This window comes from Cervus canadensis, chromosome 8, assembly GCF_019320065.1.
Source record: "Cervus canadensis isolate Bull #8, Minnesota chromosome 8, ASM1932006v1, whole genome shotgun sequence".
In the NCBI taxonomy this organism is placed as follows: Eukaryota; Metazoa; Chordata; class Mammalia; order Artiodactyla; family Cervidae; genus Cervus; species Cervus canadensis.
This window is the reverse complement of record NC_057393.1, coordinates 88656444-88679699: the sequence shown is the minus strand read 5'-3', so window position 1 is coordinate 88679699 and position 23256 is coordinate 88656444. Positions and strand designations below refer to the sequence as shown.

At 43.3% G+C, this 23256-nt stretch overlaps 1 protein-coding gene across 8 annotated transcripts in view; it reads left to right on the top strand.

The window, feature by feature from the left end:
• Nucleotides 1–23256, top strand: part of DISC1 (DISC1 scaffold protein) — a 433479-nt gene that overhangs the window by 48390 nt on the left and 361833 nt on the right. For 3 of the 8 annotated variants that reach the window (XR_006270956.1, XR_006270957.1, XM_043477127.1), the window contains exon 1: nucleotides 2980–3240. The exons of 1 other annotated variant lie outside the window; for it this stretch is intronic. Coding sequence is in view for 4 of the 7 variants with exons in the window: in XM_043477127.1 (XP_043333062.1) it covers nucleotides 3183–3240 (58 nt within the window). In the remaining 3 variants the exon portion in view is untranslated. Of the gene's footprint in view, nucleotides 1–2979; nucleotides 3241–23256 lie in introns of those variants that run through there. 4 more of the 8 variants (XM_043477125.1, XM_043477126.1, XM_043477122.1 and 1 more) reach the window with 3 other exon arrangements.

The window sequence follows — 23256 nt, the reverse complement described above, 5'->3', positions numbered from 1 at the left end:
AGACTCAGTAGTTGTGGCATGTGGGCTTAGTTGCCCTGTGGTGTGTGGGATCTTAGTTCCTCAGCCAGGAATCAAACCCATATCCTCTGCATTGGAAGGCTGATTCTTAACCACTGGACCACTAGGGAAGTCCTTATCCTTCACCTTAGAATGGATACCCTATACTACCAGACCTCCTGAAAACCCAGTGAGAAGGAAATCTCTAGAATTTTTGTCAGATTTGCTTTCCACCCCATGACATACAAATGTCTCACCAATAAGCCTAGAAGAGCTACTCTTTCCTGCACACTAGGTCCAATCAGCATAACATCATCAGTGCCATGGACCAGTGTGAGGTCTAATAGAACAGAAAGACACTAGAGTCCCTGCTTGACCAAATTAGGATGTAGGGCTGGAGAACTGACCTATCCTCGAGGGAGGGCAGTCTTCACTGTACTGGTGCTTTTGCCAGCTGAAAGAAGGCTGCCCTGTGGTTGGTCTTTACTAACAGGTATGCAGAAGAAACATTTTGCCAGACCAATACTGCAGAGCAGATACTAGGGGATGTGTTAATTTGCTTAAACAGTGAAGCTACATCTGGTACAGCAGCTGCAATTGGAATCACCATCTGGTTTAGTTTATGATGATCCACTGTCATTCTTCAGGCTCCATCTGTCTTCTTCACAGGCCACATGGGCATGTTGAATGGGGAGGTGGTAGAAATCACCACCCCTGCATCTTTCAAGTCCTTGATGGTGGCATTACTCTCTGCAGTCTCTTTAAGAAGGCAGTATTGCCTTTGGTTAACTGGGGAATGCTGCTACATAGTTGGTCCTGCTGTTGGCAGACTGGACCCTCAGTGGTGGCCATGGTCAGACTGGCTTTGGTGAGTGGAAGTCTGTATTGCTGAGCCTCTAGATAACTTCCAGGACTGCCACCACAACCACTTTGCTCATCCAAGGCAGAGGCAGCTGTAGAGGCTTCCACTTGGCTCTTTCTACCAAAATAACCCCCATATCACAGATCATGGAACCAATGTAGGGATTCTGCCAGTTGCTGAGTATTATTCTAATTATTCTAACAGTGCATTCCAAAACTGGAGCAATAATCCCAGTATGGGTTCAGAGACCACTATGAGATGGACCTGAGCTAAAACTCCACTGATCACCTGACCTCTACAAGCCCTTGCTTGGACTAGTACCGCAGTGATGTTCTGGATGTCCTGGATTCAGTGTCAGTTCAGAGCCAGTGTCCAGTAATTCCTGAAAAGTCTGATTATTTCCTTTTCCCCAATGCACAGTCACCCTAGTAAAAGGCCACATGTCCCTTTGGGGAAGGCTGGAAGAAAGAGTAATAGTATATATTTTTGACAACGTTGCAGAATCTTGGAGGAGACAAACATCTGCTTTGTTCAAGGTGTTTTGGGTCTGCAAATTGACTCAGGTCTGGGAATCAATGGAGTCTCTCTGTTTTGGTAATTTAAGTTAGGCTTTTGTTTGCTTGACCAAGAACTTTCCTGTTCATACAGACCACATAAGAATTCAGTAGCATCTCATCCTGGATTGCCATGACTAACTGGTCAATGCCATAGATTTGTGAGGGTCAGATTATTCTGGTTGCTGCTTTGCCTTTGCTGTCCATTACAGAAACCATGCCCACCCTGCCTTGGGTGATTCATTGCCACCATTTGGCTCCAATGGATCACTCTGGGATCCAACTATTCTCACTGCATGTAAGGACCCACACTTCAGTGGTGCAGTTTCTACTGTAATTTCTGATCTACAGGGAAGAGTTGACCAGGCATGCTGGGTCACAAAGTTATTTCTCCGAGGCACAGTGAATGCTGTGTTCTCTGAACCCCCTTGGAGTCAGTAAGTGGGTCTTACGTGATAAATCTATTCTAATATTTCAATCTCCGTAAGCCTTTAGGAAATTCCGTTGCGGTGTACCAAAGCAGTTCTGGCATTTCCGCATCATTTAGTGCGGGTCACCTCTTGACTCTCATTTCTGTCAACTAGCTAAACAGAGCTTTTTCTAATCTCTCAAACTGCAGTGAATTCAGATCCCTGCTTGGTGGTGTCCGACATTACTTCAGCCTCATCCAACGGTTCCCCACATTCTTCAAATTCACGCTCACATTCATTCTGTCCCACAATAGTCCGACTTCTAAGCATACATAGGTGTTTTCACTCACACGGTTCTGATCTTTTGAACGACCTTGACTCTCCTCCAGGTCTAGGACGATCCTTCCCCTTCCTCCAGGGAGCCTTTCTGACCCTTCTTCACAACACTCCCTCTTACCGCCTCTCCCCCCACTTCTGCAGTGTTTCGCGACAGACCTCTGGCTCTTGGCATGTTCTGCTGTACGTCGTTATTTAGTTTTACAAGCGCATGTTTATCTTCCCCGATGGGGGGACGGGGAAGCTCCTTAAGGGCGAGAACCACTTCTGGCAGGTGCGTCCTCAGGGATGCTCCAGGAGCCTCCTTGAATGAACACAAGAGGAGGCGAGTGGGCTGGCTTAGGAGCTCAGCACGGATCGCAGTTGTGTCCTGGGCTGGCTGCCCAACGTGGGGAGGCGGATCTGGGGCCAGCCCAGTGCTGCCAGAAGATTCAAACAGTTGGATCCTCATTTCATGTAGAACTACTGGCCCCGCGCTCTTTCTCAGGGTGAGCTGCAGTCTCCCCTCATTCTCCCCCCGCCCCCTGCCCCTTGCGAAACGAGTCCCTCTCACTCCCTCCAAATCTTCCATCAACCCTGTGGTCACTTCCCTAATTAACGTCCGGGAGGCACCCTCGTAGATCACTCCCCCAAGGAGGGCCTCCTCGTCTCTCCCTCCCCGAACACCCGTCGTCTCCACCGCACTTCCCGTCTCATTTTCGTCCAACACTGAGGGAGAGTGAAAAAGCAGCTTACCGAGGTCTGTGACCCAGGCTGTGGGCTTGCGCGCCCCGCCCGCTCCAGCCGTCAGCTTGTGTGTGTGTGTGTGTGCGCGCGCGCGCGTGCCTGGGCCGAGGCTGGAGAGGAAACAGCCGGTCCAGCCCGGGAGGAGGAAGGAGCCTCCCCTTCCTCGCCAGCCCCCTCCCCACTTCCCGTCCGGCTCGGCCGTTAGCTTCCCCGGACGCGGGCCTCGGTGCACAGAGCCCTCCGGCCGCAGCGGAGCTGGAGAAGGCGGAGGCGGAGCGGGAGGAGCCGGCGGGGCGCATGCTGGGCGGGGGGCCCCCGGGCGCCCCGGCCGGTGGCGGCAGGGGCCACCGCGCAGGTAGGGTGCTGTCACGGCCGCCCGGCGGGTCGGGGCGAGGGTTCCGCGGCGAGGGTGAGCTCTGTCCTCTGGAAGTCGTTTAGGTCCGGGGTGCGCCTCGGTTGACATCTAGGGTTTCTGCACTCTTGCGGGGTGAGGGAAACTGAGGCAGGGCGCGTGGCGTGCCGAGTTGAAGTCTTCGTCGGGCCTGGGGCTGCCAGCCCGCGCCGAGCCGGGCCGGGTCCTCCCGGAAGACTGTGCTGAGATCCCGGGAGCCGCAGTTCCCGCCCCGGTGGCCGAGGAAGGCGGTTTGAGCGCGCTCGGGTTTCGCTGCGCCCGGGGACTGAGCCAGCCGAGGCTCGGGTCTCCGCGCGCCCTCCCCTGCGCACTCGCGGGACAGGGGACGCCCCGTCCTCGAGGACCTGGAGCGAGGAGGTTGGGGTGGCGTGGGGACGCGGTGCTGGCACCGTCCCAAGGGGCTGCTCTGCGAGCAGTCTCACCTCCCACTTCCTCGGAGCCGGAGCCGGAGCCGGGGAGCCCCGGTCAAGCTGTCAGCGCTGTCAGCGCTCAGGGTTGACAAGAAGGCCGTGAAGTGCACAGTTGCTTTTCAGGAATGACAGGATGTCTCCTGCCATCTTGCTTTCAAAATACACGTGCAAAGGAATTTGAGACTTTGGGACGAGAATGAGATTTGGAGTGAGGGAGTTATGTGTCCTTGCTGGACCGGAAGAAGGCCGGGTAACTTTGACAGCTCCTCTAAGAGCGCTGAGTCTCGATTTCATCACATATACAAAAGAACACTGGTAACCTCCCCCCTCCCCATCCCATCCGGACATCTGCTGTGTGTGAAAGCACTTTGCAAAATGTATGGTCAGTTGGGCAGGCAAATGCGATTTGGATAATACCAGAGTCTTAAGAGCTGGAGTTTGAGACAGTTAGCTTGCATTTCAATCCTGCACTTAGTTGTGAAATTTATGAAATGGGGACAATGACAGTGCTACCTCATAGAGTCGCTGTGGGTTGAACTGTGGCCATGGATGTGAACACCCAACCTGGTGCTGAGATAATAGTAAGCTCTAAATAAGAGCCCCGGATGCTCTTTTCACTAAGCAAAACCCAATTAATTTGGAGTGGTGTTAAAAAAAAAAACAGTTTGATTTGATTATAGTATGAATGTGTGTGTGTGTGTGTTCAGTCGTGTCTGACTCTGCAACCCCATGGACTAGCCCACCAGGCTCCTGTCCATAGGATTTTCCAGGCAAAAATACTGGAGTTGGTTGCCGTTTCCTTCTCCAGGGGACCTTCCCCACCCAGAGATCGAACCCTCAGTTCCAGCATCTGCAGACAGATTCTTTACCACTGTGCCATCTGGAAAAACCACATCTCTTGTAAAGTATGAATCAGCTCAGTTCAGTTGCTCAGTTGTGTCCAACTTTTTGCAACCCCATGAACTGCAGCACACTAGGCTTCCCTGTCCATCACCAACTCCCAGAGCTTGCTGAAACTCATGTTCACTGAGTTGGTGATGCCATCCAACCATCTCATCCTCTGTAGTCCCCTTCTCCCCCTGCCTTCAATCTTTCCCAGCATCAGGGTCTTTTCCAGTGAGTCAGTTCTTCACATCAGGTGGCCAAAGGATTGGAGTTTCAGCTTCAGCATCAGTCCTTCCAATGAATATTCAGGACTGATTTCCTTTAGTATTGACTGATTGGATCTCTCAAGAGTCTTCTCCAACACCACAGTTCAAAAGCATCAATTCTTCAGCGCTCAGCTTTCTTTTTTTTTCTCAGCTTTCTTTATAGTCCAACTCTCACATCTATACATGACTACTGGAAAAACCATAGAATTGACTAGATGGACCTTTGTTGGCAAAGTAATTTCTGCTTTTTAGTATGCTGTCTAGGTTGGTCATAGCTTTTCTTCCAAGGAGCAAGCGTCTTTTAGTTACATGGCTGCAGTTACCATCTGCAGTGATTTTGGAGCACAAGAAAAGAAAGTCTGTCACAGTTTCCATTGTTTCCCCATCTATTTGCCATGAAGAGATGGGACCAGATGCCATGATCTTAGTTTTCTGAATGTTGAGTTTTAAGCCAACTTTTTCACTTTCCTCTTTCACTTTCATGAAGAGGCTCTTAAGTTCCTCTTCACTTTCTGCCATAAGGGTGGTGTCATCTGCATATCTGAGGTTATTGATATTTATACTAGCAATCTTGATTCCAGCTTGTGCTTCATCCAGCCCAATGTTTCTCATGATGTACTCTGCATATAAGTTAAATAAGCAGGATGACAATATACAGCCTTAACGTACTTCTTTCCCAGTTTGGAACTAGTCTGTTGTTCCATGTTCAGTTCTAACTGTTGCTTCTTGACCTGCATACAGATTTCTCAGGAGGCAGTTCAGGTGGTCTGGTATTCCCATCTCTTGAAAAATTTTCCACAGATTATTGTGATCCAGACAGTCAAAGGCTTTGGTGTAGTCAGTAAAGCAGAAATAGATGTTTTTCTGGAACTCTCTTGCTTTTTCGTTGATCAAACGGGATGTTGGCAATTTGATCTCTGGTTCCTCTGCCTTTTCTAAATCCAGCTTGAACATCTGGAAGTTCACGGTTCATATACTGTTGAAATCTGGAGCATTACTGTGCTGGCTTGTGAGATGAGCACAATTGTGCAGTAGTTTGAACATTCTTTGGCATTGCCTTTCTTTGGGATTGGAATGAAAACTGACTTTTTCCAGTCCTGTGGCCATTGGTGAGTTTTCCAAATTTGCTGGCATATTGAGTGCAGCACTTTCATAGCATTGTCTTTTAGGATTTGAAATAACTCAGCTGGAATTCCATCACCTTCACTAGCTTTGTTCATAATGATGCTTCCTGAGGCCCACCTGACTTTGTACTCCAGGATGTCTGGCTTTAGGTGAGTGATCACACCATCGTGGTTATCTGGGTCATGAAGTTCTTCTTTGTATAGTTCTTCTGTGTATTCTTGCCTCCTCTTAATATCTTCTGCTTCTGTTCAGTCCATACCATTTCTGTCCCTTATCGAGCCCATCTTTGCATGAAATGTTCCCTTGGTATCTCTAATTTTCTTGACGAGATCTCTAGTCTTTCCCATTCTATTGTTTTCCTCTGTTTCTTTGCACTGATCACTGAGGAAGGCTTTCTTATCTCTCCTTGCTATTCTTTGGAACTCTGCATTCAAATGGGCATATCTTTCCCTTTCTCCTTTGCCTTTCTCTTCTCTTCTTTTCTCAGCTATTTGTAAGGCCTCCTCAGACAACCATTTTGCCTTTTTGCATTTCTTTTTCTTGGGGATGGTCTTGATCACTGCCTCCTGTACAACATCACGAACCTCCATCCATAGTTCTTCAGGCACTCTGTCTATCAGATCTAATCCCTTGAATCTATTTGTCCCTTCCACTGTATAGTTGTAAGCGTTTTGATTTAGGTCATACCTGAATGGTCTAGTGGTTTTCCTTACTTTCTTCAATTTAAGTCTGAATTTGGTGATAAGGAGTTCATGATCTGAGCCACAGTCAGCTCCCTGTCCTGTTTTTGCTGACTGTGTTTAGTAGAGTATTTAAAAAGAAATTTAATCTTATTAAGTTCACAGGTGGCACATGAAATCTTTTGAGGGAATCTTCCCACCCAGGGATCAAACCCAGGTCTCCCACATTGCAGGCAGATTCTTTACCATCTGAGCCACTGAGAAGTCCAGTTGAGAATCTGGCACAGAGCAAAAAGAGGCCTGGAGCTTCTTTCTAAGCTGTGTGTCCTCCATCCTCAGTTTCCTCATCTGTTTACAGAAAAGATAAAATGGGGGCAGTAACTTTTGGGACAGAGCTGCCTGAGGATCCAGTGAGGTAAATGGTGTGAGTACCTTGGAGCATATGACTGACTGTGCAAATAGAAGATATCAGCGCTGCCAGGACGGCATAAGAAAGTCTGCAGTGTTTTTAGGGCTTGCAGTATGCCAGGCGGTCTATCAGGAATTGCTGTGATGAAATCTGCCCCACACCATTGTAAGGTAGCTACTTACAATCTTCATTTTCCCCATTCAAATCTGAGATGCAGATTCACCCCTCTTCTGTCCAAGTCACATAGCCATTGAAGGTAGAACCAGGGTTAGAAGTGTGGGTTGGTGCCTCTCGAAATTGTATTCTCAACCACTGGCTGAACTAAAGTTATGGACACAAGCTGAAGTTCAGAGCAGACCTCTGTTAGATCACTGGTAACTATATACCCTACGTATTTATAGACTCTAAAACATGGGTGAGTTGTTGACTCTGGAAGAAGAGACTTTGAAATAATCTTGTTTTCATCCCTATGTAAAAAATTGCCATTTTAAGCTATCTTCTTTCCAAAATAAACAACAGAAATTTGCAGAGAAGAAAAGTATTAAAATCTCATATAAAGACATATCACAAAAAATCATCAGAAATCTCCTTTTAAAAAATAATTGCTCAGAGAAAAAGAAAAAAAAAAAGAGAGAACTCATCAGAAATCTCGAAACTAAATGGAATTTGCATGAATGCTTTATTTTAACACACATATTTGCCAGGACCATTAAGATGGCACAAGAAGGGTAAACTGGGCTTGAGGCTTTTGGGGTTATGATTATGGCAAGGCTAGGACCCAGGACATTGCTGCAGGGACCTCACTGCTCATGTGAGATGCCCCAGAAATGGGCTTTCAGGCAAAGTCTGTGTACCTGAGGGAGAGTGAATGCTAGGTTTCTGTGCTGCAGAACCAATTCCCTGTTCAATTGTTTCTCTTATTCTTTTTTCTTTTTCCAGAAGTAACTTGTGCTCTTAGGAAACTACAAATGAGAAAAGGAACATTGAAAACCACCGTAATTCCACCAATGCAGACCAATGGTGTCTCTGTTCTTGTAATCCATTTCTGTGCCACGTTCATTAATTTATGTTTCCAAAACACTGCATGCAAACTATTACTGCTTAGTTAGATGACAAAAATAATACTTGCTCATTGTGCAAACATTAAGGTATTAGTTTAGAAAAAAGAGAAGTCCAAATATATTATGTTCATTAAAACATTTCCTTTTTAAAAAAAATTCTTGAAATTTTGACTGAAGAAGGATTAGAGATTATGTCATTAATGTCTGAATTTTATTGTGATTTTGGTCAAAGTTTGATGAAAGATCTTCAGAATGAAGACAGTGATGATCTTTGTGCATCCCAAGTTGCTTTAGTAGTTTCTGACGCTTTGTAACCCTATGGACTACAGTCAGGCTCCTCTGTCCATGGGGACTCTCCAGGCAAGAATACTAGAGTGGGCTGCCATGTCCTCCTCCAGGGGATCTTCCTGACCCAGGGATTGAACCTGCGTCTCTTATGTCTCCTGCCTTGGCAGGTGGGTTCTTTACCACTGGAGCCACCTGGGAAGCCCCTGAAGGAGCACAGTCATTTACAAACCTGCTCATCACCTGAGGTCTTGTTTTGGCTGTGGTACGTGTGATCATAGTTCGCGACCAGGGATCGAACCTGCATGCCTTATGTCTTACCACTAGCGCCACCTGGGAAGTCTGGTGATGTTTAAATAATAAGATCTGAAGCGTGGCACAGGACAGTTTCTGAGCATAGAATTTTTAGATTAGCATCATTAGACCAGAATTAGAATAATTTCTTTTGCTGTGATGATAGTAATTCAGCTTATATGCCAGGTTCTCATACAAAGCCAGCAGAGAATACTGCCTCCAGAGATGCCCTGGGCAGTCACCCTGGGGCTGGGGAGGGTCCCATCTGGGCACTGCTGGGGCTGCCCTTGGCCATGCACTTTCCAGACAGCACCATCTAGACACATAAGCTTTTTTAGCCCTTGGGAGTCTTCTGTTGCTGTTCTCAACTTGAACGCCTGTGGTAAAAATTCCTTAGCAAATATCTTTCATGCAACAGTCATGCACTTTTAAAAATACCTGCCACAGATACTTTGACCATTCTCTTCCATTTTCTCTTTTGAAATCAGTTTACTAGCTGCTTCTTTGAGCACAGACTTCACCATCAGCTTCCCATTTTTCATACCAAGTGGAAGTGGGAAAGGAGAACTGTGGCTGACCAGTGAGTGATGTGATATTTCTACTTGGCTTTGGAAGGCAATGGGGGCCCACGTGGCATGCTCAGTTGCTGGCATGACCGTCCATTTTCTGTCTGCTTCCTTTTACTTGGTGCTCCTTCCTTTTGGCCACCTGCCTCCCGTCATGGCTCAGAAATGGATGACAGAGACGTGGAGCTTCCTGAGATCACTCAGGTCGATTGGCGTTTATAACAGAATCACAGAACTTATTGCTAGATGAAGCTTCAAATGATCAAGTGGTCAGACCTCTTGAGTTCTGGCCGGTGAGGCATGGACAAGTGTATTTATCAAGCGCAGGGCTGAGAAATATATATTTGGTCCTTATAATGGTAAACACGAGTGTAGAAGGCCTGGTCTCACATTAGGTAATTGAAATAAATAGCCCTAGGTTCTCATTCCCAATCAACTTCAGGTTAGTTTCCCAACCATGTTGCCTTGTGCTCATCCTGAAAACAGGTGGATATAATTCTACCTGTTCAACTCCTGTATTTGCCTGCCATGGTAGGACCACTTTTTTTTTTTTTTTAAATTCATTTATTTGGCTGTGCCAGGTCTTAGTTACGGCCCATGGGATCTTTGGTCACAGTATATGGGATCTTAGTTCTCTAACCAGCGATTGAACATGAATCTCTTGCATTGGCAATGCAGAGTCTTAGCCACTGGACCACGAGTGAAGTCCCCTTAGTAGGACTTTTACCCTTTATTTGCAGATGGGTTTGAACTCTCAGAGAAATGCAGTTAAGGCAGGAAATTCCTGGAGGTTTGACACCACACTCTTTGGGGATAAGTCACAGAGTCCTGACGGTCTTAAGTGATGGTGGAGATCTCAGGATCTGGCCGGCTTAGTTGACAGGTGTGGAATGTGGGTGAGAGCAGCAGAGTGAGTGTTAGGACCTGAGTCTTCTCCCCTTACTTAGAACTGTTTCTGTTACATATGCTTCATTCCATAGTGCTACATAATCCCCCTCTGCTTAAGTAATGTTAAGTGAATCAAATCAAATCTTTATTTATATGTTTTTGAGCCATCATGGCTCTTAAAAGCTTAAATTTGTGAGTGATTCCTTTTTCCAATATTGTCATTGATCTGTAAGGCCCCATCTGTTCACTAATCATTCGTCATTCATTTGGCATTTAGAGTGCCTTTTTGGCCCAGAGTTATAAATAGAGCCACACATGAATAGGGTGTCAATTTTGAACTTCATTTCAGTTGCTCAATCATGTCTGACTCTTTGCGACCCCATGGACTGCAGCACGTCAGGCCTCCCTGTCCATCACCAACTCCCGGAGTCCACCCAAACCCATGTCCATCGAGTCGGTGATGCCATCCAACCATCTCATCCTCTGTCGTCCCCTTCTCCTCCTGCCCTCAATCTTTCCCAGCATCAGGATCTTTTCAAATGAGTCAGCTCTTTGCATCAGGTGGCCAAAGTATTGGAGTTTCAGCTTCAACATCAATCCTTCCAATGAACATCCAGGACTGATTTCCTTGACCTTAACCTAGAGAAAAACTTGCTAAAAAGTTGTCCGTCAGTGGAAGAGGCCGTCTTGAAAAGTGGTTAGCTTTTTGCCCCAGAAGCACTTAAGTTAGTGTTGTCTGATTCTGGGGTGACTGTACGGGGGAGTCTGCATGTGGGGCAGGTGGGGGCTGCAGTGGACGATGTGTGGGGACCCTTCCAGCTCTCGGATTCAGCGACTTTTGTCCTGGAGGACTGGGATTGTCTGGGACTTGGGGGACTATGTGAATTTCCTAGTCCCTGCTCTGTAGGGTCTCACACTTTGCCTCCTCCCCCACCCACAAGGTTCCATTTCAAGAGGCTCAGACAGCTCCCTGCAGTTAGCTGCCTGAATGCAGTTGGTACTTGACCTTCCCAGGGTTACCTGTATCTAGGATTGATACTAATCGTTAACATAATCATGTGCTCTCAGGCAAACACAGCGGCCAGGAATAGAAGCATACATTTGACAGGTGACCCTGCGTGGAGACTAAACAGCTTCACAGGTTGAGGGGAAAATCCCTAAATTTAATGAGTGAACTGTGTTTTGAATGTAGAATCTGGCTTTAAATTTGGTTTTGAGATGTGCACACCAACCTAAATTTTCTTCTTCATACCTGTGGTTTCTTAATTTGCAAGTAGATTGATAAGGTGATTTGGCATAATTATTAGGCTTTATTTTTGACACAGGTGAAGGTGTTTTGCATTTATAAATGAAAGCATGTCTTATCTCAGTAAAATACTGATAGCCAAAGGAGGACTGTTTCACAGTGGTCAAAAATAGATCAATGGGGGTTGTGTTTCTAATACACTGGAAACATAGATTTGTGAATGCTGCCTTGTGATTACAAATCTTCAAATGAGAAAATTTTGCACATCTCAGTACAATTCTTTTTTTTAAAAATTGAGATATATTTGACACGAACAAGATTAGACTAGGTGTACAATGTGGTGATTTGCTATTTGTGTACATTGTGAAATGATCATCACAGTAAGTCTAGTTACATTTGCTAGCTTACATTGTTACAAAGTCTTTTTCTTGTGATGAGAACTTTTAATGTTTACTCTCTTATCGACTCTGTACAATTATTAATATTTCCCTGGTGTTTTTCATTATAGACATGGGCCAGGCATAGTGAAATGTGAGACAGCTGACCTTGGGCATAGATATTCTGCATTCAATTCAAATAATAGATTTGGGGCCTCAAATTACCTTGACTCTGATCAGTTCTTTTGTTTTCCTTTCTCTGGTTATAGAATTCTCTTCTAAAGACACTAACTTATCCATTTATTCATTACATTGTATTTATTCATCTGTTCAGGAACATTTATTGGGCACATACTGTCTGCATGGCACTGTGGTGTATGTAGCAGTGTGTTTAAAGATGTATCAGATTGTCCGCAAGGACCATCCAGTCTAAAGGGAAGATCTAACGAAGGCTGGTATTCTTTCCAGGTGATTTAAGGCAACCCTCAGAGCTTCACAGTCATTCTTAGGGTGATTCTTCCAATGGCATCTTTGTCTTCCAAAGCCCTTCCTGTGTCTTCACAGTCCTGACACTTGGTTGTGTCAGTATTTCTCTGCTCTGTACCTCCTGCCAGTCATGCCTGGATGCTACTGCCAGAATAATCTTTCCAAAGCAGAGATCTGATTGGGTCACTCTTCCTTGTGCAAATACTCATTACTGTCCTGCAGGCAAATTCTTAGCATTCCTTCCAGGCCTTCCATAAACAGTCCACCAAATCCCTAAACTGGATGCTCTTGCTTGCTTGATTCTGCTCACCAAGAACATGATGGCATCTGCCCTCTTTGTCCCAAGTCTCCGCACCTCATTTTACTGTATCTGAAAATGGGGTCTGGCAGCTCACTGCTCAAAAGCCAATAAAGAGGCAAGATTGGTGGAAGGGAAAGTTTGCTTTATTTTGGATGCCAGCAACTGGTAGGGAAGATGGGGAGGGCAGACTCCTGTCCAAATCAATCCCCCTTCTCCCCACTGACAATCAGGGGGCAAGACTTTTACAGACAGAGGTAGGGGGCTACATGCAGAAACAGCAGAATCAGCTCTTGAAATTGGTCATCGGTGGTGTGACCAGCATCATCTTGATTGTTTTAAGTATAGTTAATCTTCAGTTTTAGGGTCAGTTTGTTCCCATTTCCTTGAGACCAATTCTCGACTTATGTCATGGTTACAGCCTGGTCATCACATGGTTAACTTCTTCTTCCTGGTGGGGGTTTCAGTATCTATAAGACCGCTCATAGTACATGGTTCAGAATATTAGCTATATCCCCTGAGGAGGAATTATAGGTCATCTCCCACTTTGTAGGCAGATGCTTTACTGTCTGAGCCACCAGAGAAGCCCATGCTTAATGACTAAACTTATTATTTAGTGTTGTTGGACCATTTTCCTTCTGCATTTTCTCACTTCTTTGGTCAAACTTATTCTTTGGCTAAAGTTTTTCTACAGACAAAAGGCAGGCTGAGGACAAGGTGGGGGCAGGGGAGAGGAGGGTAAGTACCATAGTGTCTTGCGCTATTTCAATACTTCCCAGCCTTTCCTGATCTTCTGGAATCATCTATTCTTTGTCACTTGTGTTCTGTTGCAGGTATTTTTGTTTCTTAACTTGCTTTCTGCCTCCAGTGTAAACCCCTTCAGCTCAAGGAAGCTCTCCGGTAATCTCCTTGTCTCTCATGTATGTAGTACATCATAGTTTACTACACTCTGAGTTGAATTAAATGCTTTATTGTATTTTAGATTGAGCAATCCAGTGGGTGGATTAACCAAGTCTGTTAGTTTTTACATCTTTTGAAACCAGAATTCCAGAAGTTCATTTCAGTTCAGAAGTTTATTGTAATGCACAAATCACTTTGCTGAATACCATGATGGCCTTTAGATTAAAAAGAAAATTGTGTAGATTGTTGTTCATACCCCTGACAAGTTACAGTGCAGTGGAGAAAGGAGAATTAATTTTTTGACGTTTCTGGATGCTGTTTCATCAGAATGATTGGCCATTGGGGCACACCAAAATTATCAAGAAGTGACCAGCAGCTAGTAGGTGCCCAGTGAATATTTTATAGGATGGATGGATGGATAGCTGGGTAGGTGAGTGGAAAAAGAAAGAAGGAATTTGTTAATTTAGAATTTATCAACTGCAGTGTTTATTGCTATGTATAATAATTGTTTTGAATATTATAGTGTTTTTTATTATTTAAAAAATTTTTTTACAGTGTTGTGTTGGTTTCTTCCATACAACGATCTGAGTCAGCCATAATTATACATTTATATTCCCTTCCTGTTGAGCTCCCTCCTTTCCCCCACATCCCACCCCTCTAGGTCATCACCGAGCACCAGACTGGGTACCCCGTGTTTATATAGCAACATGTCGCCATCTATCCATTTTGCACATGATAGTGTATATATGTTGATGCTAAATTTTCTCCATTAGACCCACTCATTTCCTCCCCTACTGTAATTTTGGAGACAGTTTACTTAGGTACTGATTTCCACATGTGTATATAACATGGGCTGCTCTTTATCTAGGAAGAGAGATATTAGTCCTCCATCTGTAGAAACTCTGTGTTAATTTCCTGGCCGTGGTGTTACATTTGCTCAGTTTCACAGATATGCTCTTCTCAGGAGGCTCTCTGATGCCTGTTGCATACCTTTCCCAGGCTAGGGGAGGCCCTCGGCTGTCTGGGGTGACAGGAAGGGGAGTGTCTCAAGCTGACCCCACACTGATGATCTCATCCTCCTGCCCAGCTGCCTTATTGGCCTTGGGGACTGCATGATGAGTTCTGAACTATTTCCCAACAGTGCAGCTTTTGTGCGTCTTCCTCGACTTGACTCATACAGTCATTTGAACAGAAAAATGCACAGATTCTGTCATTTTAATCCAACTGTTTTATTTTCTTGACTTTATGATTTGGGATTATTTAAGTACATTCATTCTAATATTTATTCTATCAAAATGTTTTTTGAAACTTTTCTGAAAAGCATAAGGTGATATATAAGGAGAGTTAATGATATTACTCTTGTTTTTCCCATTTTGCTGAGGTGGAATAGGGCTCAGTGAAAATAATATGAAATATCCCAAGGGGGTTACTGACCTCCAGCTGAAGCTGATCATGGGATACATTTAATATGGACCCTGCTTTTATTTATTTATTTTTAAAATTTTTATTTATTTATTAAAATTAATTTATTTATTTTAATTGGAGGCTAGTTACTTTACAGTATTGTAGTGGGTTTTGCCATACATTGACATGAATCTGCCATGGGTGTACATGTGTTCCCCATCCTCAACCCCCCTCCCACCTCCCTCCCCATTCCATCCCTCAGGGTCATCCCAGTGGACCAGCCCTGAGCACCCTGTCTCATGCATTGAACCTGGACTGGCGATCTGTTTCACATATGATAATACACATGTTTTAATGCTATTCTCTCAAATCATCCCATCCTCGCCTTCTCCCACCAAAACAGTCCAAAAGACTGTTCTTTGCATCTGTGTCTTTTTTGCTGTCTCACATATGGGGTCATTGTTACCATCTTTCTAAATTCCATATATATGCGTTAGTATACTGTATTGGTGTTTTTCTTTCTGACTTACTTCACTCTGTATAATAGGCTCCAGTTTCATCCATTTCATTGGAACTGATTCAAATGCATTCTTTTTAATGGCCAAGTAATATTCCATTGTGTATATGTACCATGGCTGTCTTATCCATTCGTCTGCCGATGGACATCTAGGTTGCTTCCATGTCCTGGCTATTGTAAACAGTGCTGCGATGAACATCGGGGTACACGTGTCTCTTTCAATTCTGGTTTCCTTGGTATGTATGCCCAGCAGTGGGATTGCTGGGTCATATGGCAGCTGGTCTATTTCCAGTTTTTTAAGGAATCTCCACACTGTTCTCCATAGTGGCTGTACTAGTTTGCATTCCCACCAACAATTTAAGAGAGTTCCCTTTTCTCCATACCCTCTCCAGCATTTATTGTTTGTAGACTTTTTGATAGCAGCCGTTCTGACTGGTGTGAGTTGGTACCTCATTGTGATTTTGATTTGCATTTCCCTGGTAATGAGTGATTTTGAGCATCTTTTTATGTGTTTGTTAGCCATCTGTATGTCTTCTTTGGAGAAATGTCTGTTTAGTTCTTTGGCCCATTTTTTGATTGGGTCATTTATTTTTCTGGAATTGAGCTGCAGGAGCTGCTTGTATATTTTTGAGATTAATTCTTTGTCCATTGCTTTGTTTGCTATTATTTTTTCTCATTCTGAAGGCTGTCTTTTTACCTTGCTTATAGTTTCCTTTGTTGTGCCAAAGCTTTTAAGTTTAATTAGGTCCCATTTGTTTATTTTTGCTTTTATTTCCATTACTCTGGGAGATGGATCATAGAGGATCCTGCTGTGATTTATGTCAGAGAGTGTTTTGCCTATGTTTTCCTTTAGGAGTTTTATAGTTCTGGTCTTAGGTTTAGATCTTCAATCCACTTTATTTCTGTGTATGGTGTTAGAAAGTGTTCTAGTTTCATTCTTTTACAAGTGGTTGACCAGTTTTCCCAGCACCACTTGTTAAAGAGGTTGTCTTTTTTTCCATTGTATATCCTTGCCTCCTTTGTCAAAGATAAGGTGTCCATAGGTGCATGGATTTATCTCTGGGCTTTCTATTTTGTTCCACTGATCTATATTTCTGTCTTTGTGTCAGTACCATACTGTCTTGATGACTGTGGCTTTGCAGTATAGTCTGAAGTCAGGCAGGTTGATTCCTCCAGTTCCATTCTTCTTTCTCAAGATTGCTTTGGCTATTCAAGGTTTTTTGTATTTCCATACAAATTGTGAAATTATTTGTTCTAGTTTTGTGAAAAATACCGTTGGTAGCTTGATAGGGATTGCATTGAATCTGTAGATTGCTTTGGGTAGTATACTCATTTTCACTATATTCTTCCTATTCATGAACATGGTATATTTCTCCATCTATTTGTGTCATCTTTGATTTCTTTCATCAGTGTTTTATAGTTTGCTATATATAGGCCTTTTGTTTCTTTAGGTAGATATATTCCTAAGTATTTTATTCTTTTTGTTGCAATGGTGAATGGAATTGTTTCCTTAATTTCTGTTTCTGTTTTCTCATTGTTAGTGTATAGGAATGCAAGGGATTTCTCTGTGTTAATTTTATATCCTGCAACTTTACTATATTCGTTGATTAGCTCTAGTAATTTTCTGGTGGAGTCTATAGGGTTTTCTATGTAGAGGATCATGTCATCTGCAAACAGTGAGAGTTTTACTTCTTCTTTTCTAATCTGGATTCTTTTTATTTCTTTTTCTTCCCTGATTGCTGTGGCTAAAACTTCCAAAACCATGTTGAATAGTAGCAGTGAGAGTGGGCACTCTTGTCTTGTTCCTGACTTTAGGGGAAATGCTTTCAATTTTTCACCGTTGAGGATGTGTACTATGGGTTTATCACATATGGCTTTTATTATGTTGAGGTATGTTCCTTTTATGCCTGCTTTCTGGAGGCATTATCCATTATCATAAATGGATGTTGAAATTTGTGAAAGGCTTTCTCTGCATCTATTGAGATAATCATACAGTTTTAATCTTCAATTTGTTAATGTGGTGTATCACATCGATTGATTTGTGGATATTAAAGGATCCTTGCATCCTGGGATAAAGCCCATGATGTATGATGTCATGTATTGGTCATGATGTATGATCTTTTTAATATGTTGTTGGATTCTGTTTGCTAGAATTTTGTTAAGGAGTTTTGCATCTATGTTCATCAGTGATATTGGCCTGCAGTTTTCTTTTTTTGTGGCATCTTTGTCTGGTTTTGGTATTCTATGATGGTGGCCTCATAGAATGAGTTTGTAAGTTTACATTCCTATGCATTTTCTGGAAGAGTTTGAGTAGGATAGGTGTTAGCTATTCTCTAAATTTTTGGTAGAATTCAGCTATGAAGCCGTCTGGTTCTGGGCTTTTGTTTGCTGGACGATTTCTGGTTACAGTTTTGATTTCTGTGCTTGTGATGGGTCTGTTAAGATTTTCTATTTCTTCATGGTTCAGTTTTGCAAAGTTATACTTTTCTAAGAATTTGTCCATTTCTTCCAAGTTGTCCATTTTATTGACATATAGTTGCTTATAGTAGTCTCTTATGATCCTTTGTATTTCTGTGTTGTCTGTTGTGATCTCTCCATGTTGACTTCTAATTCTGTTGATTCGATTTTTCTCTCTTTGTTTCTTGATAAGTCTGGCTAGTGGTTTGTCAATTTTATTTATCTTCTCAAAGAACCAGCTTTTGGCTTTGTTGATTTTGTTTCTTCTGCATTTATTTCTGCTTTAATTTTTAAGATTTCTTTCCTTCTACTAACCCTGGGGGTCTTCATTTCTTCCTTTTCTAGTTGCTTTAGGTATAGAGTTAGGTTATTTATTTGATTTTTCTCTTGTTTCTTGAGGTAAGCTTGTATTGCTATGAACCTTCCCATTAGCACTGCTTTTACTGAGTCCCATAGGTTTTGGGTTGTTGTGTTTTCATTTTCATTCATTTCTGTGCATATTTTGGTTTCTTTTTTGATTTCTTCTTTGATTTGTTGGTTATGCAGTGTTGTTTAGCCTCCATTTGTTTGTACTTTTAATAGTTTTTTTTTTTTCTTTTGTAGTTGACATCTAATCTTACTGCACTGTGATCAGAAAAGACGCTTGGAATTATTTCAATTTTCTTGAATTTACCAAGGCTAGATTTATGGCCCAGGATGTGATCTATTCTGGAGAATGTTCCATGTGCACTTGAGAAAAAGGTGAAATTCATTGTTTTGGGGTGAAATGTCCTATAGATATCAATTAGGTTTAAGTGGTCCATTGTATCATTTAAAGTTTGTGTTTCCTTGTTAATTTTATGTTTAGTTCATCTATCCATAGGTGTGAGTGGGGTATTAAAGTCTCTCACTATTATTGTGTTATTGTTAATTTCCCCTTTCATACTTGTTAATGTTTGTCTTACATATTGTGGTGCCCCTATGTTTTGGTGCATATATATTTATAATTGTTGTATCTTCTTCTTGGATTGATCCTTTGATCATTATGTAGTGTCCTTCTTTGTCTCTTTTCACAGCCTTTATTTCAAAGTCTATTTTATCTGATATGAGTATTGCGACTCCTGCTTTCTTTTAGTCTCCATTTGCATGAAATATCTTTTTCCAGTCCTTCATTTCCAGTCTGTATGTGTCCCTTGTTTTGAGGTGGGTCTCTTGTAGACAGCATATATAGGGGTCTTGTTTTTGTACCCATTCAGCCAGTCTTTGTCTTTTGGTTGGGGCATTCAACTCATTTACATTTAAGCTAATTGTTGATAAGTATGATCCTGTTGCCATTTACTTTGTTGTTTTGGGTTCGAGTATATGAACCTTTCTGTGTTTCCTGTCTAGAGAAGATCCTTTAGCATTTGTTGGAGAGCTGGTTTGGTGGTGCTGAATTCTCTCAGCTTTTGCTTGTCTGTAAAACTTTTGATTTCTCCTTCGTATCTAAATGAGATCCTTGCTGGGTACAGTAATCTGGGCTGTAGGTTATTTTCTTTCATCACTTTAAGTATGTCCTGCCATTCCCTTCTGGCCTGAAGAGTTTCTATGGCTAGATCAGCTGTTTTCCTTATGGGAATCACCTTGTGTGTTATTTGTTGTTTTTCCATTGCTGCTTTTAATATTTATTCTTTGTATATGATCTTTGTTAATTTGATTAATATGTGTCTTGGGCTGTTTTGCCTTGGGTTTATCCTGTTTGGGACTCTCTGGGTTTCTTGGACTTGGGTGGCTATTTCCTTCCCCATTTTAGGGAAGCTTTCAACTATTATCTCCTCAAGTATTTTCTCATGGCCTTTCTTTTTGTCTTCTTCTTCTGGGACTCCTATGATTTGAATGTTGGGGCATTTGACATTGTCTCAGAGGTCTCTGAGGTTGTCCTCATTTCTTTTAATATTTTAAAATTTTTTTCTCTCTACTTCATTTATTTCCACCATTCTATCTTCCACCTCACTTATTCTATCTTCTGCCTCAGTTATTCTACTGTTAGTTCCCTCCAGAGTGCTTTTGATCTCAGTTGTTGCATTATATATTATTGATTGACTCTTTTTTATTTCTTCTAGGCCATTGTTAAACATTTCTTGCATCTTCTCAATCCTTGTCTCCAGACTATTTATCTGTAACTCCATTTTGTTTTCAAGATTTTGGATCAGTTTTACTATCATTATTCTGAATTTTTTTTCAGATAGACTCCCTATCTCCTCCTCTTTTGTTTGGTTTGGAGGGCATTTATCATGTTCCTTTACCTGCTGAATATTTTCTGCCTTTTCATTTTGTTTAGATTGCTGTGTTTGGGGTGACCCTTCTGTATGCTGGAAGTTTGTGGTTCTTCTTTATTGTGGAGGTTCCTCACTGTGGGTGGGGTTGGACGAGTGGCTTGTCAAGGTTTCCTGGTTAGGGAAGCTTGCGTTGGTGTTCTGGTGGGTGGACCTGGATCTCTTTTCTCTGGAGTGCAATGAAGTGTCCAGTAGTGAGTTTTGAGGTGTTTATGGGTTTGGTGTCACTTTGGGCAGCCTGTATATTAATGCTCAGGGTTATGTTCCTGCATTGCTAGAGAATTAGTGTGGTATGTCTTGCTCTGGAACTTGTTGGCCCTTGGGTGGAGCTTGGTGTTATTGTAAGTATGGACGCTTTTGGATGAGCTCTTGTCAATTAATGTTCCCTGGAGTCAGAAGTTTTCTGGTATTCTCAAGTTTTGGATTTAAGCCTTCTGTCTCTGGTTTTCAGTCTTATTCTTACAGTAGCCTCACACTTCTCCATCCATACCACATTGATGATAAAACATCTAGATTAATGGTGAAAAGATTCTCCACAGTGAGGGACACCCAGAGAGATCCACAGAGTTACATGGAGAAGAGAATAGGGAGGAAGGAGATAGAGGTGACCAGGAGAAGAAGAGGGGAAGTCAAAAGGAGAGAGACAGATCTAGCCAGTAATCAGTTCTGTAAGTGTTCTCCACAGCCCAGAACACCCAAAGAGATTCAGAGTTGGGTAGAGAAGAGAAGGGGGAGGGAGGAGACAGAGGTGACCCGGGGGAGAGAAAGAAGAGTAAAAAGGGGGAGAGAGCAATCAAGCCAGTAATCACACTTCTAAGTAAAAATGGGTTCTGAACATTGGATTGTTAAAGGTACAAAATTGATAACAAATACCAAAAAGCAAAAATTAAAAATCTAGAGTAGAGGTTAGACTCTCAAAAATACAATATTAAAAACAAACCAAAACAAAATGACAAAAATTATAAAAAATATATATGAAATTTGCTTTAAAAATAGGGTCCTTTTTAAGGCAAGGTAATAGTAGGTTATAAAAATGAAAATTAAAGGAGCAATAAAGGACTTAAAAAATTTAAAAATGATAATTCTAAAATATATCTAGGAATTTCTCTGGAGCTGTTGCGGGCCATGTGGGGTCAGTTCAGTTTCAGATAGTTCCTTGTTCCAGCTTACACTTCTTCTCAAGGTCTATAGGCCCCTTCCAGTGTAGTCGGTGCTAACTGAAGGGTTTTAATCTGTTGCACCTGTCACTTCCAAAGTGGTTCCCTCTGTTTATTTTGGCTTCTTCTGTTTGCTGGTCTCTTCAGTGTCTAGTTTCTGCCCTGACACAAGGGGCGAAGGTGGTCACTTTTTTAGGCTCGCTTGTTCAGTCTTGCTGTGGGGAGGGAGGGAGGGACTCTGCAAACAAATCTCACTGGCATGTGTGGGGAGCGCTCGCAGTGTCTCAGCCACACTGGGTTTGTCGCTGCTTATGGCGTGTGTGCTTTCCCCGTCTACACTGCTCAGGCTCCAGGTTGCTCTGCAGGAGTACTGTCTAAGGTGGGCCCTGGGTTCCATGCACTTCCCAGGCCTAAGCCACTCGGTTCAGGTTCTCGGGTACTCCACAAGGCGCAGACTCAGTTGGGCCTGCGTTTTGTGCCCTTCCCAGGTCCGAGCAGCAGAGGCGACCAGGTGCTTGGTGAGTGCACTCTCCCCGAGTGGGGAGTGCGTCTTATCGCCTCCCTGTCCCAGCCACTCGGGAATGCCGCCTCAGGTGTGCCGTGTGTCTCCTCTGGGGAGCTGATCTCTGGCTGCGACCCTCCTGCTGGATGTCAACCGTCCAGGATCCCAGGAAGACTTGGTTAGCAACTGGGAGCCTGCTTGCAGTTTGGTAGAGGATGCTGTCTCTGGGACTGAGATTGCCCCTTGCCTTCTGGCTCTGGCTGTCACCCGCCTGCCTCTCTGCCTCTGGCAGGGGATGGGCCAGTCTGCAGCCTGCTAGCTCTCCTCTGGTATTCGCTCAGTTCTTTTTTCTGTGAGTGGGCCTGGCAGTGCCTTAGGTTAGATCTTTTCATGGGAAAGTTCTCTCTCTGTCTCTCTGTGGCTATCCCACAGTTTGGGTTGCTGTCTCACATTAGCTCCCTCAGATTGTCCTCAGGGCATGCAGGCCTGGTCCTTACCCTTAGCAATGCACCCCGCACCACCCTGTTCAGCCCCTGCTTGCTAGTGGTGGACGCGAGTATCTGGGCTACTTCTCTGCTTGGAGTTGCGGTTAGGCGCATAATCTGTGGGTTTTATTTATTTATTTTTTCCTCCCGGTTATGTTGCTCTCTGAGATTCCAAAACTCCCCACAGACCCACCAGTGAGAGGGTTCACTGGTATTTGGAAGCTTCTCCTCTTTCACGACTCCCTCCCCGGGATGGGTCTCCATCCCTAACTCTTTTGTCTCTCTTTTTATCTTTTATATTTTCTTCTAACTCTTTTCAAAGTCAGAGTCAATGGGCTCCCTTTCTGGGTGCCTGGTGTCCTCCGCCAGCGTTCAGAAGTTGTTTTGTGGAATTTGCTCAGCATTCAAATGATCTTTGGATGAATTTGTGGGGGAGAAAGTGGTCTCCCTGTCCTATTCCTCCGCCATCTTAGGACTGGCCCTGGACTCTGTTTTTAAAATTGTATTCTGCTTTTTAAGGCGCATAAGATCCTTAAAGGAAAAACAAAACAAAACAAAACAACAAACAATTGTTGTTGTCGTTAAGTCGCTCACTTGTGTCTGGCTCTTTGTCACCTGATAGGTTGTAGCCCACCAGGCTTCTGTAGCCCTCCTGTCCATGGGATTTCCCAGGCAGGAATGCTGGAGTGGGTTGTCATTTCCTTCTCCAGGGCATCTTCCCAACCCAGGGATCGAACCATCATCTCCTGCATTGGCAGGTGGGTTCTTTACTGCTGAGCCACCTGGGAAAAAAACAATATCATAACCAAATTAGGAGACTGCCTTTCCCAATAAAATGATTAATTATTCACCGTTACAGAGCCAGAAAGGGGTGAGTCAAGCAGAAATTTAGTGGAAGGAGAGAAACATTAGTCTGGGCTGAATATCTTTGTCTTATTTATCTTCTTATCATTTGTGTTAGATATGT